Consider the following 18797-nt stretch of genomic DNA (forward strand, 5'->3'; position numbering starts at 1 on the left):
GTAAAGAGTGAGACCTTTAATGTGTATGTTGTTCCATGTTTATGAAAGACCTTAGGGTTTCCTTTTCAGTATCATAATTCATTGTGTTAATATCTATAATATTTCAAAGTAGTGTATACTAATCTTTTGAGGGGGGCAGACTTTTTTGATAATCTGACGGAAGCTTTGGGCTCTTTGCCCAGAAAAATGCACATGCATAAGCACACAGTTGTCCCTAGAGTTTCAGAGAGTTTATAGACCCTCTGGAAGTACTCAGGAAGTATCCCTGTTCTGGACATTCAGTTATCTCTTACTGACAGTGACTGCTTCCATTCTCCAGTCTTTCCAGGCAGTTCACTTCACCAGAATCTCATACTTCTCCCCATAAACCAGAGGTCCGAGCCAAATTTTTTTTTTTTTTTTTTTTTTTAAAGGATTTTCTTATTTATTTATTTATTTATTTATTTATTTATTTTTTGGCTGTGTTGGGTCTTCGGTTCGTGCGAGGGCTTTCTCCAGTTGCGGCAAGCGGGGGCCACTCTTCATCGCGGTGCGGGGACCGCTCTTCATCGCGGTGCGCGGGCCTTTCTCTATCGCGGCCCCTCCCGTCGCGGGGCACAGGCTCCAGACGCGCAGGCTCAGCAATTGTGGCTCACGGGCCCAGCTGCTCCGTGGCATGTGGGATCATCCCAGACCAGGGCTCGAACCCGTGTCCCCTGCATTAGCAGGCAGATTCTCAACCACTGCGCCACCAGGGAAGCCCCGAGCCAAATTTTTTTTAGCACTGCATTATCATGGTTAATTCTATAAGAATTACAAAGCTGAAGAGATTGAGAGTGGCTGTCTAGGCATGGGCTATAACTTTGCTGTTCCATCGTGACGCAGTTATATAAATTTATCTTAAACTTGAAGATAGCTGAATCAATCATTTGCAGAACTCAGTGAGAGAAGTTAGCTCTCATTTTTCTCATAGACCTCATTCCAGTCGATCTGAATAAATAAAACTACCCTGTTTATTCAAAAGATAAGACTTTCAAAATGAAATTGTAGCCCATATCATATTCATCTTCAAGCAAAATTCAGGAAATTTTGTTTCAAGAATACTTTCCTATAGGGCCAAGAGTGTTCCATGTCACATTTGGGATTGAGTTCTTCACTGTTGACCAAGAATAGGATTTAAATTGAAATGCACAAGTCTCTATGTATAGATTAAGTGTTTATAGTAAAGAAAAGCTAAGGTTTTTTTTTAATCTTCCCGAGAAATTCTGATATTTGATTCAAAGTTCATATTTCACTTTTTCCCCCACCTAGGAACATTGATGAGAATTCTAAAAAGAAACAGCAATCCGAAGAAGATTCCAAAGAAACCCTCAAAACAAATGAGGTGTGTCTTAATTAATAAAACCCCATTTTAACTGTTCTTTTGTTAGATATACGCCATTCAGTCCTTTGTAGTAAAACTTAGAATACAATCTGATTTTTTCCAAGTTGAATAAAAAATCCATCACATTCAGCATTCTAGCACCCCCATCCTATTATGACCTGAATTCCTCATTTTGGCAAGTTGATTCATATGATCTTTTATCTGGATAATAGCTACTTTTCTACTCCCTTCCCTTCCCCCAACTTCCCCACCTCTTATTTCCTATTTTGGCAATAATAAAATTGCCAGGAATAATAATGAAAAAGAAAAGGGAAAAAAAGCTAAAAATCCCTCCGCAAATAGATTATCTGTTTTATTCTCTTCCATTTCTCATCAACATATGTTAATAATTTTGTAGAGTAGACGTAATCTTGCAAAGTATTTTTAATGTTCCCTCTTTACTCATTGTATGCTGTAACTTCCTAATTATAATATTTGATTGTATATTATATTGAATACCATAATTTAAGCATTTCCCCTTAGTTGAGCACTTAGATTGTTTCTAAGATGTGATCATTTTAAATAGTAAAAATACGTACATAAAACTACCCCAAAAATGTTCAATAAATACATTTCTTCTCCTTTTTACCTTATTTTCTTGGGATAAGCTTTTGTTTTCACTGGGTTTAAATGTTTACGTATACTGCCATATTTATAACTCTGTAGCTGAACTATCTTAACACTTGTAAGGGAGACACTAATGGTTTAGTAATTATTTATGCATAGCCAGTAAATGTTCTTGATGTCTTTATCCAGAAATTAGAGGCATATTTATAAGTATATCCTGATATTCTAATGGCATATTTTTAAATATTTAACTTTATTTTATGAGAAATTTCTGTGAAAAATGATCTCATAAAATTTTATTCACATTAATTGGTTAGAACTTACTGTAAAATTAGGTTGATGAAATCCCTGTTCTTTCTTTGAGGAGTTTAATTTTAAAGTATTTTTTTAAGATCTTGCTATGTCCTGGTCCCAATATTAGTAGTTGTTGAAATGTAAAAAGGTGCAATGATATACTTACCCAGAGACGCAGAGGGCTTTCTGAGGACTTCAGCCCATTATTTGAATAAGAATAATTATAGCTAGTCCATAAGTCTTTATTAGAGTGTGCTTAGTCATTAACATTAATCCCCTCAGTGCCGTACTGTGGGGTAGGGAGGAAAGTTTGGATGTTTTGGTCTATCAGTATCTTCCCTTGGATACATCAACGTATACATACGTTATATATAACATTATTATTACCGTGATTTATTGTGTGCATTTGAAGCTTCCTAAGTAGCTTGTCTTGCAGGTAACCTAAATTCATGGAGTTCCCATAAATAATTTGGGTTTCTATATTAAAATATAAGAAACCTTTATTTCATTGCAAAATGTTTAAATTGCCTTCATTAGGTTTTCAGCTTTTGGACTAAAAAGAACATTGCTTTGTCATTCTTTCAGCTTATATTTATTAATGACCACTGGGCATTAGTGGGCTTTAGCAACTTAGAGTTTAAGAAGGCCTCCTAAATGCATGGACGCATCTCAGGAGAAAGAACTACTCTCTAAAAAGATGCTGCAATGTAGTGGGAAGGGTACTAGACTCAGATTGAAATCATCTGAACTCGTTGCTGGGTGTCAAGTTATTGAATCATGCTGAGTTTCAGGTTCCTGATGCATAGAATGAAGTTAACAATATCTACTGGCTGCTGGCAAAGGTTAAATAAGTAAGGTGTAACATGTGACAGCACTCAACGTACTATATGCACCCAAATGTTAGATGTGAATATAAAAATTAATGTTAGTATTTCTTATATTTTAACTTTTATTTTCTTACAGCATTGTGAAAAGGAAAAAGTATCTTCTTCAAAGGATTTGAAGCACGTTCATGCAAAGAGTGAACCAAGTAAACCTGCTCGGAGACTTTCAGAGTCTTTGCATTCAGCTGATGAAAACAAAAATGAATCCAAAATAGAAAGGGAACATAAAAGACGGACATCAACCCCTGTTGTGGTGGAAGGGGTGCAGGAAGAGACTGACATGAGAGATGGGAAGAGGCCAGTGGAACGGTCAGAAGGTGGCACAGAAGAACCCCAGAAACAGAAATGCACACTTAAAAATGAAAAGCATCCAAAGAAGGATGATTCTGAAACACCACACTTGAGAAGCCTGCCTAAGAAAGAGACAAAATCCTCCAAGGACAAGCCTGAGAAAGAGAAAACTTTGTCAGAAGACAAACTGTCTACAAAACATAAGTATAAAGGTGACAGTACACATAAAACAGGTGATGAGACTGAGCTTCACTCTTCTGAGAAAGGCTTGAAAGTTGATGAAAATATTCAGAAGCCAAGTCAACAAACAAGGCTTTCTTCAGATGATAAAGCTGAACGAAAAAGTAAACATAGGAATGAAAGGAAATTATCAATTTTGGGCAAAGATGGTAAACCAGTTTCTGAATATATTATAAAAACCGATGAGAATGTTCGTAAAGAAAACAACAAAAAAGAGAGACATGGGTCAGCCGACAAAACTAAGGCAGAGCACAAATCAAGAAGATCAAGTGATTCTAAAATTCAGAAAGATTCTCTGAGTTCCAAGCAACATGGAAGCACATTACAGAGAAGAAGTGAAAGTTACTCAGAGGATAAATGTGATACGGACTCGACTAATGCAGATAGTATTTCAAAAGCAGAAGAGGTTGTTCACAAGGAGAAGCGAAGAACCAAGAGCTTGTTAGAAGAGAAACTGGTGTTAAAATCTAAATCCAAAAGCCAAGGCAAACAGTTAAAAGCAGTTGAAACAGAATCACAAGAAAATGTCATGAAACAGGTGACCACTTCAAAACCAGATAAGGAGAAGAACACAGAAGAAAGTGACCCAGATAGGCTGAGGAAGTCTAGAGTTGAAGACAGACCTTCTGAAGAAAGTGGTATGGAACCTGCATCAGAGAGCACTGCCTCTTCAACACACGGTGCACAGAGAGAGTCCAGTCACAGAGCGAAGTTACCACTAGCAAAGGAGAAGCACAAGGGTGATAAAGAGTCAAGCTCCGCCAGACTTGAGAGAAAGTTATCAGATGGGCACAAAAGCAGGAGCTTAAAGCATAGTAGTAAGGACGTGAAAAAGAAGGAAGAAAATAAATCAGAGGACAAGGATGGTAAGGAAGTTGACAGCAGTCATGAAAAGCCCAGAGGAAACAGTTCAGTCGTGGAAAAGAAATTAAGCAGAAGGTTGTGTGAAAATCGAAGAGGAAGCTTATCCCAAGAAATGACCAAAGGAGAAGAAAAACCAGCAGCAAACCCTTTGGGTACTCCCAGTAGTTCCTCCCTTCAGAGACCCAAAAAAAGCGGTGATCCTGCCTTGATGCCCGAGCAAGAGCCAATGGAAATTGATCTGGAGCCGGCCATGGAAAATGCATTGGAAGTACCCAAAACCCAAAACATCAGAAGCAGTAGTTCTCAGCAAGACATTGACTCAGAAAATATTACAAAACAAAAAACCAGCACTACAGTTCTAAAGGATGAGTTACGAACTTCCACAGTAGATTCAAAAACAGCAGCGCCAGCCTGTAAATCAGGACGTGGAACAGGAACCGTTGGTAATTCTGAAAAGCACGCTGATCATAAAAGCACCCTGACCAAGAAAGTGCAGCTCCAAAGTGCTGTGTCCAAACCGAATCCCGGGGAGAAAGAGCCTGCTCAACAAGGAACTCATGAAATGAATGTAGACTCTGAAACGAGTCATCGATTGTTACCTCGTGCCCTGTCAGAAAGAGACAGGGCACAAAAGAATTTGAAAAACACCACCAGACCCACTGAAGAACATGTTGCTCAAGGAGATACTGCTCTTGAACATTCCACAAATGTAGACTCCTCCCCGTCCTTAAGTTCTGTGACTGCTATGCCTCAGAAACAATCTCATGATTCAGGTGTAACTCCTTTAGTTGACAAAAGAACTGTTTCAGAAGGTGGCACAGCCAGCACCTTGCTTGTGGACCACTCTGAAATCCCTAACCAAAGCTTGACTGTTAGGGAATCAGAAGGCCCTAGGACAAGTGACAGCAAAGAAGGTGATGCAGTTTCCACAGTAGATAAACCAGCAAAAGCAAGCATGGATAACAAAAGACACATTCCAGAAGGTTCCCAGGCCACTGTACTCCACAACAAACAAGGAAAAGTAAACATGCCTCTTGGTAGTGAGTTAACAGACATGACTATGCAAAATGAGAATGTTATCAAAGAAGATGGCTCAATGGACGTGGCTGGGAAAGGAAGTAACTTGAGTTCAAAGCAGACAATTAAAGCTTCTGTAGAAAATGGCCAAAAGGATGGCATTGCTGTTGATCAGGTGGTAAGTGTGAGTACAGAAAAAGATGCTGAAACTGTTGGACTTAAGCATAGTAGAGGCCCAGGTGAAATAGAAAACATGCCAACTGATGCTGACAGAAGGAATGAAAACAGTGAGGTGGACACCAGTGCTGAAAGCAACACTGTATCCTCTGTTTTACACCAAAGGAGCGGGAAAGCTGAGACTGCAACAGCTGGGTCTGGTAGAGCAGAAAAGACTTCCATTGCCACCAGTACTGAAGGGAAGGAGAGAGGTGTTCCCCTAAACCCAGTAAAGGCGGGGGATGCCACAACCACGTCTGCAGAGACAGCAGAGGGCAGGGTGGCCATGCCTTGCACAAGCATCGAGGCGGATGAAGGCCTCACGATGGGTGTGCACTCCAGAAAGCACTCTCTTCACGTCAGGCTGGAAGCCAGGGAAGGCACCATCTTTGCTGCAGCAGAGGAGGGTGGGGGCGTCGTCACAGAAGGATTTGCTGAAAGTGAAACTTTCCTCACAAGCACCAAGGAAGGAGAAAGTGGAGAGTGCACTGTGGCCGAGCAGGAAGAAAGAGTGGCTGACCCAGTGATGGCTCCCGCGGGGACCACCGAAGATGACGTCAATAGCGCGGCACCCGAAGAGAAGGATGATGCTGTGACCAGTGCAGGCTCCGAGGGGAAGTGTGATGGTTCTTCAAGTGGAGACTCAGGACTCGTGGAGGGAACGGTTACTTTTATTAGCGAGGTTGAAAGTGATGGAGCGGTAACAAGTGCTGGCACAGAAATCAGAGAAGGGTCCCTAAGCAGTGAAGAGGTGGATGGATTCCGGAGAAATATGAGAATGGGCCCCAAGAAGGAAACTGAGGGAACTGTGACGTGTACAGGAGCAGAACGGAGAAGTGATAGCTTCGTCATGTGCTCAGTAGCTGGTGCAGGGCCACAGGAGGAGCGGAGGTTTACAGGGGCCCCTGAGGTCACAGTAGATAATGACACGCCAGCGGGAGCCAGTCCCACCCAAGAGGGAGGCGGGTCTGTGAACGACGGCCCAGAAGGTGAAAGCGCGGTCACCAGCACAGGGATAACAGAGGAAGATGGGGAGGGCCCGGCAAGTTGCACAGGTTCAGAAGAGAGCAGCGAAGGCTTTGCTCTAAGTTCCGAATCAGAAGAAAACGGAGAGAGTGCAATGGACAGCACAGTTGCCAAAGACGCCACTAACATACCATTAGTCGCTACTGGTCCATGCGATGACGAAGACATTGTGACCAGCACAGGCGCGAAGGAGGAAGATGACGAAGGGGAGGGTGTTGTGACCAGTACTGGAAGAGGAAATGAGATAGGGCACGCATCAACATGCACAGGGATCGAAGAAGGAGGTGAAGGGGTGTCCGTTTGTGAAAGTGCAGAAGAAGGGGATGGTCGGATTGGCACTGCGGTGGGGCATGTGGAAGCCGAGGCCGGGGCTGCCATCCCGAATGCAAATGAGAGTAATGTTGATAGCATGAGCAGTGCCGAGAAGGACATTAAAGATGCAGAGATCTGCTCCAGTGCCAAAGGGATTGTGGAAAGCAGCGTGACCAGCGCAGCTACAGGAAAGGGCGAAGTGGCTCCAGTTCGTGAAGGTTGCGAGGGTCCCATGACTAGTGCAGCTTCAGATCACGGTGACAGTCAGCTCACCAGAAAAGAAAAAGTCGACGATACCACTATTTCCACTGGCCTGGTGGGGGGCAGTTATGAGGCTCTTGTATCCGGTGCAGTCCCGGAATATGAGACTCATCACACATCACCAGGCGAAAAAGCAGATGAAGGTATCATCACCTCTGTGGAAAATGAAGACTGTGACGGCCTTGTGGCTGCTAAAGCCAGTGTCAGTATTACCAACCAGGCTTGTTTAGCCAGCAGTAAAATTCAAGGTAAAGGCTTGATGATTTCTACCAGTACAACAAATGATTTCACCCTGCAGCTAAACACGATGGTAGACATGGAAGAAGGTCGTTCAAGTGCCCTGAGAACTGAAGAAAGCGTGGAAGGCCCCAGAATGAACGTGGAAGAATTCGAGGTCCCCATGCCCAGCGCGGTGTCAGGCGATGAGAGCCAACTCCCGGCTGCTAGAAACGAGGAGAAAGACGAGTGTGCCATGATTTCCACAAGCATAGGGGAGGAGTTCGAAGTGCCCATTTCCAGTGCAACAACCATCCAAGGTGCCGAGAGTCAGCAGCCACTTGTAGCAGTTGAAGAAAGAGCTAAAGGGCCAGTCTTGATGAGCGCCGATGACTTCGATGTGCCCATGCCCAGTGCACCCGTGGAAGTCGAGAGCCCCCTCGCTTCAACCAGCAAGGAGGAGAAAGATGAGTGTGCCCTCATTTCCACCAGCATCGCAGAAGAGTGCGAGGCCTCCATTTGTGGTGTGGCTGTGGGAAGGGAACATGAGCGATCCATCCCGGGCATGGAAGAGAAAGATGGGAGTGCCATCATCTCAACAAGCTCAGTAGAAGACTGCGAGGGCCCAGTGTCCAGCGCTGTCCCTCAGGAGGAAGTCCATCCCTTGGTCACACCAGCGGAGGAGATGAGTGACACCGCCATGATTTCCACCAGCACCTCGGAAGGACGTGAGGCAGTCATGGTGGGCGCCGTCCCACAGGATGAAGATCAGCCCACCATTGCGGGAACAGAGGACTTGAGTGATGCCGCCATCATCTCCACCAGCACAGCCGAATGTGTGCTGGCCGCCACTGGCCTAGACAGGCACGAAGAGAATCAGCCGACTGCAGGCAGCCCTGAAGGAAAAGATGACCTGTCACCCTCGAAGATGAACAAGGCTGAGGCCCCTCTGCCAAGCCTAATTGCTGAGGACAACTGTCAGTATCCTGGGCCATCAACAGGAGGAAAGGAAGTGGGCCCCGTGGTGGCAGTGGGCACCAGGGAAGGGCACGACAGGGTGTTGGTCAACGTGCTCTCTGCAGGTGCTGGGTGTGCATCAGAGACAGAGAAGTCTGGCAAGGACTGTGCGGGCAAAGTTCAGAGAGAAGATGAAAGCCCTGAGGCAGGGACGTCGGGGGATAGCACTCAAGGCAGGTGTCCAGCAGGCGTTAGTGCGGACTTGCCTCTCGACCCTCGAGGACCAGAGCAGGCAGCCAAGGACTCCTCCATCAGGGTGCTCTGTTTGACAGCCATAAATACTGGTGCTAAAAAAGCTGATGATCAGCAGGGGCCTGAGGGCGACTTGAAAACCACCACCACTGAATGTATCAATGGCCAAGAATCAGAAATTGCTCCTTCTCATATGACAGTCCTTCCTGCTACCTATGCTGTAGCTCCCTCGGCTCCTAAATGCAAGCAGGACTTGACTGTCAGGAGTGATCACAGTGGCAAGTGGACTGCTCCAGCGTCTGCTGAGAAAACAGGAGATGGTAACAGCATGACCATGTCCTTCCAGGAAGAAGGAGGCCTTGAAGTCACTGTTTCTTCTGAAGAAAATTTGCGTAACATAGGTGAGCATCTCTTAAGTGCAAATTGTCGCATTTTACAAAGATAGTTGTGTGTAGAGGACATTTAAGGCAATCTTCCAAAAGATGGTTTGGGTTCTAGAATGTCACAAAATAGCTCTCATCCAACTTGAAGGTCAAGCTTCTCTAAAATTGTGTTTAAAAGCTTAAAGCCTTAGACCTGCTTCTCATGTGCGATGAGGCCAGAGGCTGAGAGCCAGGTCATCAGCTGGCCAAGTGTTGTCTGCAGGACTGTTGCAAGTCACTAAACCTCTTGGACCTTCAGGTTTCTTATCAATCAAAATGAAGATCCCTTACAACAACGTATGAAATCACCCTCATTTTACAAATGAAGAAAAAGATTCAGAGAGTTTAAATAACTTGCATAGTACTCAGGTGCCTCTTAGAAAAAAATTACTTCTGAGCCTCAGTTTTCTGTTGTACAAAAACAAGCATCATTCCAACCCTTATCTGACTTACAGACTTGAAATATGTGTCAGTTCAGTCTGGCTGGCTTCTTCTAATCGAGGGAACACATTATTTTTTTTAATGGAGTTTATTGTTCATATAAATGAGTTAGTTTCTGGTTTAGAATTGTTTGAAAAGGAAAAGAAACGCGTTCCTTCCTGGTAGATTTCAGAGAGTGCTGGTCTTGTTAGAAACAGTTGGTAACTTTCAAAGGTGTAAGCTTTGAGCTGGTCATTCATACGCTCCCACTTCAGACACATTACACCAGGTACCACTATGGATTCAAAGATAAATAGTCAAGATGGGAAAACAGCTGTGAATCTAGCCATGTATAGTACATAGGCCATGACACTGCAGTGTGACAGGTGCTTAGAATAGGGTTAACCACAGAATGCTGTGAGAACTCGGAGGGGGCACGTGGGCTGGACTTGAAGGGATCAGGGATGTTGTCTTCCTTTCTACTCTGATTGTATAAATTGTAGCATCCTGGACTTTTCAACTGGAATAGACCTTAGATACCATCTAAATGCAGCCTCCAGAGGCTGAGGCCAGTAGGTTTAGTCCTGTTCATGATAGGGACTTAGATAGGAGACATTAAGAAATGTTCCAAGGGTTGAAATAAATGACTAAAATTTTTCATTGATTTTAGCTTAGGGTAAATTGAACACTGTGGAAGTTTTTATGACTCAACCATTGCTACAGTCTATTATTCCTCCTGCCTCCCCTCTTTTCTTCCCCCTAAAGGAACAGAAATTGGAGGGCTTTTAGCAAAGGCAAGCTTGCAGCCTCTTGGAGAAAGGAAGGGTTTTCTTTGGAGGCTTACATGTGGGCAGGTGAGAGAAACTGGAAGTCACAGGACAGAAGAGAGAAGGAAAGAAACGACCAAGACAGGGATAGGTTTGAGTCTCTAGCAGAGAAAATTCTGTTCTCTTTTTATCCACTTCACAGTTTTTAACTTTATGTTCAACTTTGCTGTGTCAGCATGAAGCAAGTACAGTGAGTCTATTCACAAATCACCTTCTTTATTGGGAATATACCACAGTGGCCTAGAATATTTTCTTTTAGGGACAAACTTGATGTAGATCACTATAGAAAAATTCTTGGAAATAAGACATCCTCACAAATAATATTGTATCATTCTTTGTGGGCAGCCATCTTAACAGCAAAAAAACATTTTCACACCCCCTCCACCAAAAATGAGTAAATGACCCCTTGCCGTTCATCTGAGAATTTTCGTATATATTCCTTTTTACTGTTTTCTATTGACAGCAAAATAAAACAGCAAAGGAAGAGGGCATGGAGTACTAGATAACAACATTCTGTTACCTTTTGATTCAGGATGTATTTTGCAAGCAAATTCTTAAATTGATTTAGTGCTTTGAATTTCATTAGGCACTGAAGAGTCTCCATTGAATGATTTGGGAGGATTGGGACTGAAAGCCAACTTGAAAACTGAGGTATGGCTGGTAATTCAGTTATGCTGAACTGTCAGTGGTGTAAGTACCTTTTCACCATATATAGACATATGTACACTTGAGCAGAATATATTTCCTGTATTCTGTATAGCTATACAAGCAGAGTATAGCTTCTAATTGTACTTAAGACATTTAAGTTTTGTTATTGTCACATCCTATAGGGGAAAAGCTAAGAACCTCAATAATCTCAGTTAATAGTGCCATCATCAATTCCATCCACTCAAACCAGAAACCCAAGAGTCACCCTCAGTCACCCCACATTCAGTCTATTTCCAAAATATAACTTGAATCCATCTATTTCTATTTCTACAGCTTCCACGTAATCTAAGCCACGACTTCAGCAGTGTCCCCATTGGACTTTCTTCCTCTCCGGTCCCTCCTCTAGTCTTCACACAGCCCTGAGAGCTATCTTGAAAAACATGTCATTGCTCTCCGCTTGAAATTTCCAGTGGCTTCCCATCATACTTAGAATAAAATCTAGTTTTGGGAGTGTTTTTTGTTTTTGTTTTTGTTTTTTTTATCACAGCGGGCACTGCAGTGGTTCAGGGTGAGCTGTGGTGAGACTTGAGCCTCTTGAGGAAGTGGGGCAGATCAGGAAAGGCCTTGTGTGTTGTACTCTTTTACTTTAAAGCAATAGGAGAGCCATTGATGGATGAAATTAGTTTTATCATATCTTATTTTATTTTTTTGTTTCTGAAGGTTGACAGTATTCATTTTTATATTTCACAAACTTGAAAGTAGACTTTTATATTGTCACAGGATGCTGGGTGTTTTTTTTAATTCACTTGAGGTGAATTAAACTTACCTTCTTATTTCAAAAACCTCATTTAACTTATTTGTTATGGTGCTTTGGACTTTTCAGGTATTTGTGCCATCAGAGGAAGAGAAAAATCATGAAATTCCAGCACCACCAGAAAGTCCAAGTGGGAGAAAGCTGAGTGGAATCGGTAAATTCCTTTTAGTGGTTGTTCACATTACTTTTTCCTTGCATGTGGTTTTATCGTTTATTGCCACATAAAATTAGTAGCTAACTTGTAATAAGACATTGACAGGCTATATGGATTTACCTCTCACTTTTTAACATAGGTTAGAGAGAACTCTTTTCTATTTCATTTTTAACTTATACTTTTTCTCATGAAGTATCAATATTATGTCAATCAATATTATGTAAGGTAATTGTTTAAATCCAATGCCTCCAAATAATTGTGGCCAAATAAGTTGCTTTGGCGCAAACCCTTGCTCTAGCTCACAAATGTGTCAGTGTGGCCCTCCCTGTCCTTTCAGGTGCTATCACAGTTCACTTCCAAAAGGCTAGTCTCCAGCCCCTGTTCCCACTTCTTTTAACCTCACGCTCATGGCTCCTGGGCTCTGGCAGTTGCCCAGTTACTGAAGCTACTCCCCACTTGCATAGCCTCTTCTCAGTCTCTCTGTGCAGTATTATTCGGTGTCCACTAAGTATTTTTTAGGGGAGAGCCTCAGTGTCAGACGGGATTAGGACAGCGGCTCTCAAACACTTTGGTCTCAGGACCACTTTATACTTTACAAATGACTTCATCTAAATCTGATTACCTCCCAAAGGCCCTAACTCCAATACCATCACATTGGGGGTTAGGATTTCAGTATATGGGGTGGGTGGCAATATATTCCATGTGAGGGGGACAGAAACATCCAGTCCATAGCATTCAAAAAACTGAAAAGTTCAGGTAAAGCATGATCCAGGAGCAAAGACACAGCTTGCAAAGGCCCAATTTCTTATCTTCTCCTTTAGCCCCCAGCAGAAGTAATCACTTTCTCATTCTTGGTCTTTAGGAAGATATCTTTGTGCTGTCAATCATGGCTGAAATCCTGAGACTTATTCTGATTCAGTTTAGGTACCTGAATTATACTGTTCTATAATTTTTTTTTAACTCAGCCATATATTGTGGGCAGCCTTCATTGTCAGTGTATACAGATCAACTTCATTTGTTTTAATAGTGGTCTGTAACGCATTTTCCCATTTGTTATTTCAGTGGTCTCCAGTTTTTGTAGCTTTTACTAGCTGCAGTGAGCTTCCATATGCATGTAACCATGCATTTCCCCGTGTTTTCATAAGAGTGAGTTGAGAGGTCAAAGAATATGTAAGTTTTGCATTTTCATTTCAAGCACTTGATACTCCCCCTAATTTGGAGGCAAATATTGAAGGATAAGTAGGTGTATATTCGGTGGACAAGGCAAAGAGAAAGGCAGTGTGTATAAATCCTCACCTGGAACTATCTGGGGCAGTCAGGGTGGGGACCTTCCAAGGCACAACCGTCTGAAAGGGCAGCTTTCAATGTATGTGACCTCAGAAGCCTTATAAGCAAAAGTACCAGGCAGTCCTGGAAGACCACCCCAAGACCTGGTAAGCCATTCATGCTCACATGTTAAAACCCTAACGATGACTAATCTATCCAAAACTTGGACAGATGCATTAATTAAAATTTGTATGTATGTGTTATAATACAAATAATTAATATCTCATTTGTTAATTGTCAAGAAGGTAACATTTTTGGATTCTGAAGTCCTTTGTTCCCACAGTTATATTTCAGGTTACTTTGCTGTGTTTAGGTACAGTTCAATAAGAGATCTACTTACGTAAAAGGAAGTTGTTTTTAAAAGAAAAATGTGTGTTCTGTCATTGTTGAGTAGAAACAGTAGACCTTGTACTTCAAGTTTCCAAAGAATATAAATAGACCATTGCTGTTTGAAGGGATAGGATCTAACTTTTCATTTGATGGCATTATTTTTAAATGAACCAGTGTTACACTGTCGCTTAACAGTTACAGCAAAGGCCTTCCTTCCACCATCCTTCTAAGCTTCGGATCGCCGACATGGTTACATCAGTATAGTGATTTAATGGATCACTGCCATTACTGTAAAAATGCAGGCAACATTGTTTTTCTGATAGTACGACAGAACACGGATTGTAGAATATAATTGGTCAGAATCTTATATTTCACAAAAGCAGCTAGGCCACTTAGCGCCATGTTCCGACTTAACTAAAAAGCTCTAAATTTGTTTCTCTGTGGTTCAGAAACAACATTCAGTTTCCTTATTTCTCATTTTTATTTTTGAACAGCTGAACTACAGAGGGAGCCTTTGTTGGTGATTGAATCACTAAATGTAAGTCACTGTAATGGTTAGAGTTTTGTTGTTATTAGTTGGGGTTGCTTTGATTTGTGGTTTTGAGAGCGATTACATTTAGGGGAGGGGCTGGCTGTGCATTTCTTTAGGAGACAGGACGTGCTCTCCATTCAAGTTCAACCTACTGACACCTTCAGTTTCATGTTCAACTATATCCACTGATGTCAGGAAATTTAGTTGTTTTTCTCAGAAAAAAAGGAGTCACTCTGAATTCAGCAGCACTGTGTTCTAGTGGCTCTTCAGGCCAATGTCATGAAACAGCACTAAGGAAATAGAAGGCGGCCCAGATCCCTCAGACTAGGGAACTCCCCTGGTAACCCTAATGAAATCCTTCAAAGAGCTAGGAGCTTTCTATTTTTTTATTACTATAATGGGATTGCAAATTGGATTGTAATGTCTTAAATTATCCTGGTGCTGTAGACCAAACCGACTTTATTTTAAGATCTAAAGTTCATTTTATGTCTTTAGAAACGTTTTGTGAAGATACTAAACTATAATTGCTATATATACATATTTTTTCCCAGCTGTGGCTCTCATAATCCCTTTTGTGCTTGAAAGAGTTGGGTTTGTGTTTTTTTTTTTGTTGTTGTTTTTTTTGTCTTTCTTAATGCATAGAGAACTGAACATTTTGTAAAATGCTTGCAAATCACAGACAGCTACATTCTTTCCGGTGCCCCTAGAGGACTCAGAAGAGCTTTGCTTCCTACCAAACAACTGTGGCATCAGAGGGCTTACCTCACCCTGTTGAGACATCCCAGTCTGTATCTAGAAGCTCACACACAGTCTGCTGAGTAAAAGGAAGAGAAAAGCCCCACTTGGTTCTGTTCAGGTTTACCCTCCAGGAGTTAAAAGGATTCTAGATGTGGCCGAAACCTCCAGAGCTCCCCAGCATCCGACCTTGTTTCCCCGAATCCCCCAGCAGCTGGCTTTTTCCCGTCTAAGCACAACTGTCCTTTCCAAATATGAAATTCTGTAGCTAGGATTTAGAATGTCGTAGGATATTCTAAGACTTCCTCTCTGTGTAAAAAAAAAAAACAACAAAAAGTACAGTTGACAAGATTTGCCAAAGGGAAACCTTATGACAGAATGACAGAATCCCTCAACATTTTTTAGTACAGAAAATCTTCAGGGATTGTTGGATGGGAAGAGAAATCATAGAATTCGGAAATTTTTTCTCTCTTATTTCTTACTCTTTTGCCATAACCATTTTAAAGACAAGGAGAATAAACACAGTGGGATGCTAATTTGTTAAACTGAAACTTCTTCAAAAGGAAAATGCCCTATGCTCTTGAGCTTCTGGGTGAAATTTTTAAAAAAAACCACGTACTCCATTTCCTTTAAGCGTTCCCACAAATGGCCAGATTATTTTCTAGATATTCAAGATTTGTGTGAGATTATCCATAAGTAACTTTTTCTATTGCATGTTTAGGTCGAAAATTCAGGCTCAAAAACAAATGAAATTCATAGCAAATCTCAAAGCAAAGAAGGTAAGTTAGTGAATTTCATAGTAGTAATTTTAATATTATAATTATCATTTGTTGAGTGCCTTCTGTGTGACATGCCCTGTGCTAATTATATTTAGTTTGCAAATTTTCACTCATCTAATTTATATGATCCATTACAATGAGTGTTAACAGCATCACATCTGTAGCTGAGGAAACTGAGGCACGGAGTGGTCCAGTGTCTCATTCAAGGCCACATAGCTTGTAAGTGGTGCCTTGCCTTAAATAGCTACTAGAACTTTGCCAGAAACCTCACAGTGGATTTATCCAATGTGGATACAAAATGTATAGCCCCCAGTGGTTTGTATCATAGGAGAGGCTCTGTGCTGAGTACTTAACTGTTGATTTCTGACAAGCAGTCTCAATTTGGTAGCAGATCAGGGACATCACATTTATGAGGCTCATCGCCCAGGAGTCAGGCCTCATTGCACGCAACCTGCAGAGACTGCCGACCCCAGAGGGATAATTCTCTTCTCAAAACAAAATATAGAATTTTGTTGAATCCTACTGATTTTGTTGAGTCCCTATTCCAAGAATGGGGAAAGAGGTCTTAATCCCCTATACAGTTATTTTTATAACATGTTATACCATATTTCAAACCAAAGTAAAGTGGCAATAATTATAAACACCCATGTACCCATCACCTAGTTTTGTCATATCTTAAAATGCAGTATATTTGCTTCATAACTTTTTAAAAAAATGTTACAGATATAGTTGAATCCATATTATACGCCCCCCTCCCCAATCCCAATCTCTTTTTTGTCATGTTGACATGTATAACTCTAGTTACTTTACTTCAGTTGCTCTTTAGTATTCCGTGGTGTGAATATACCACAGTTACTATTTTGCTTCTTTTGTTAGTGGACATTGAGGTTTTTTGCAACTTGTCCCAATTACAAAGGGAGCTGCCATGCATGATCTATTGTTTTCCTTGGACACTTGTTCATACTGTGCTGCTACAGGAGCTGGGGGGAGAAATGGCTTTGAAATTTGCCATGTAAATTCCAGTGATTCTCTTCCCTCCTTCAACTCCATTTACTCAAGTCTAGAAATGGAAATCATGGAACTTACCTGACATAGTTTTTGTGAGGATCCCACCACAGTCATTTGTAAAGTATTCTTTCTTCTTTTCCTTCCCCCTTCCACACACACCCCTAAAATAAGTATTGGAGTGAATACTTAAGGTGGGGTTTTGTTTTTTCTTTTTTCTTTTGTATTTATTACTCAGAGATATCCAATAGTGGAAAAGACAACACAGAAGCCATAAGAAGTCATAATGTTGAAACAAATCCTAAAGAGGTGGGTTTTCATAAGAAACTCAAGTATTTCATGTTTTATGCATAGTGCTTTCTCCTGTGCACAAAGGCTTTTACCTCTTTGTGTATATAAGAAATTCAATGTATGTATTAAGAGTTCTCCATATCACTGTTATTTCTTTATGTTCTTGTAAGGTTTAGATAATTTGGCAGGTCCCAGGTTATTTGGACATGTCCCTACGGTACAGTCAAGGATTTTTTTTCATATAACTCCCATTCATCAGCCCTTTAGTAGGCCACCAAGAGGGGAGAAAAATGATGCCAATTAATTTATGACATGCCATCAATTGTAAGACATAGTTTGACTTCAGAGATGGTAAAATGAGAATTTTTTTTAACGTATTTTAGAATTGTTGAAATAACAGTATGTAACCAGAAATAGATATGGATATTTTGTATGGATTTATATTAAAATCTTAAAAAAAAAAAACCCTCAAGCTTACAAAATGAGTCTAATCCAAATCTAGATGCCAGAAGCATTATTCTAGATTTTTAAAAAATTTATTCCAAGGGCTAGAAACTAATACAATGTGCCCCTCTTTAAGTAGATTTGGATCCAAATTCTACTGCCTTTAATATAGTCACTCTTAATTCTAGGTTGAAGAGGAAGAAAGGCCTAAAAGAAAAAGAAAGAAGCAGTACCTCTCTTCAGAAGATGAACTGGGTATCTAGAATATACATGTTCCTGTTTTAGATATCTTTGAAAATCATATTTTTTCACATCCAAAATAATGGGCCGGTAACATAGAAAATTCTTGAGGGTAGTAATTGTTTACAACTCTTAACTCTAGTGTGTTTCCAGACCAGCTTGACACCTCCAGGGTCTTTTCTGGACTTGATCTAGAAACTAGATTATTCCCTGCAGAAGACCCAACCCCTGGAAATCACAAAAACCCAGGCTTCCTCTGTAACCTGGGCCTGGGCCCCAGCCAGGTGCCATCAAGTAAATCTGATTCCCAAGAGCACGGTCTTAATTGCTAAGCCGTACCTCTTAGGTGCTAACCTGTTCAGGAAGTTAAAAGTATCTGTGGACGCAGATTCCCTGGAGGTCCAGTGGTTAGGACTTGGCACTTTCACTGCCGTGGCCTGGGTTCAGCCCCTGGTTGGGGAACCACAGCCACACAGCTCAGCCAAGAATAAAAGAATCTCTGGAAACGCTATGTCCTAAGCCTTCTCCACAGAACCTCCTGCTTTGTTGGTGCCATTTGAGCATTTGTAGATTTTTTTATCTTATTTTTTCGGTTTTGCTAGGGCCAAGGCCAGTGTTCAGTGCTCAAGTCACATGACATCATAAATGCCTAAGAAAGAAGTCTCAAACTGTCATTTTTTAAAATAGAACTACGCATTTCATTTTTCATTTGGCTTTTATTCCTTTGTGATTCTGTGCAAACTGATTTACAGATGATAATCCAGATGTCCTGGATTCCAAAATAGAAACAGGACAGAGGCAGTGTTCTGAAACTGAGCCACAAGATACAAAGGTACTTTTTCCACATATTAATTTTAAGTTTTAGGGGTAACCTAATTACATCACTGTGTATACTTATTTTGTATTATATATATGTGTGTGTGTGTATATATTATATATATAGTTCTAATATCCCTTTTACTTTATGTATCTCTAATAATAAAAGGTGTATTTTTTTAGGCTCTCTCAAAGGAAAAAAACAAATGTTGCAC

General features: G+C 41.2%; 1 protein-coding gene across 3 annotated transcripts in view; it reads left to right on the plus strand.

Moving 5' to 3' along the window:
- Positions 1–18797, plus strand: part of BOD1L1 (biorientation of chromosomes in cell division 1 like 1) — a 55401-nt gene that overhangs the window by 22001 nt on the left and 14603 nt on the right. For all 3 annotated transcript variants that reach the window (XM_007167316.3, XM_057546664.1, XM_028162875.2), the window contains exons 9-17: positions 1291–1363; positions 3227–9200; positions 11055–11119; positions 12000–12084; positions 14235–14278; positions 15729–15786; positions 17030–17100; positions 17715–17781; positions 18519–18598. In XM_007167316.3, the coding sequence (XP_007167378.3) occupies positions 1291–1363; positions 3227–9200; positions 11055–11119; positions 12000–12084; positions 14235–14278; positions 15729–15786; positions 17030–17100; positions 17715–17781; positions 18519–18598 (6517 nt within the window). The remainder of the gene's footprint in view (positions 1–1290; positions 1364–3226; positions 9201–11054; positions 11120–11999; positions 12085–14234; positions 14279–15728; positions 15787–17029; positions 17101–17714; positions 17782–18518; positions 18599–18797) is intronic.

Source organism: Balaenoptera acutorostrata, chromosome 5, assembly GCF_949987535.1.
Source record: "Balaenoptera acutorostrata chromosome 5, mBalAcu1.1, whole genome shotgun sequence".
Taxonomy (NCBI): domain Eukaryota; kingdom Metazoa; phylum Chordata; class Mammalia; order Artiodactyla; family Balaenopteridae; genus Balaenoptera; species Balaenoptera acutorostrata.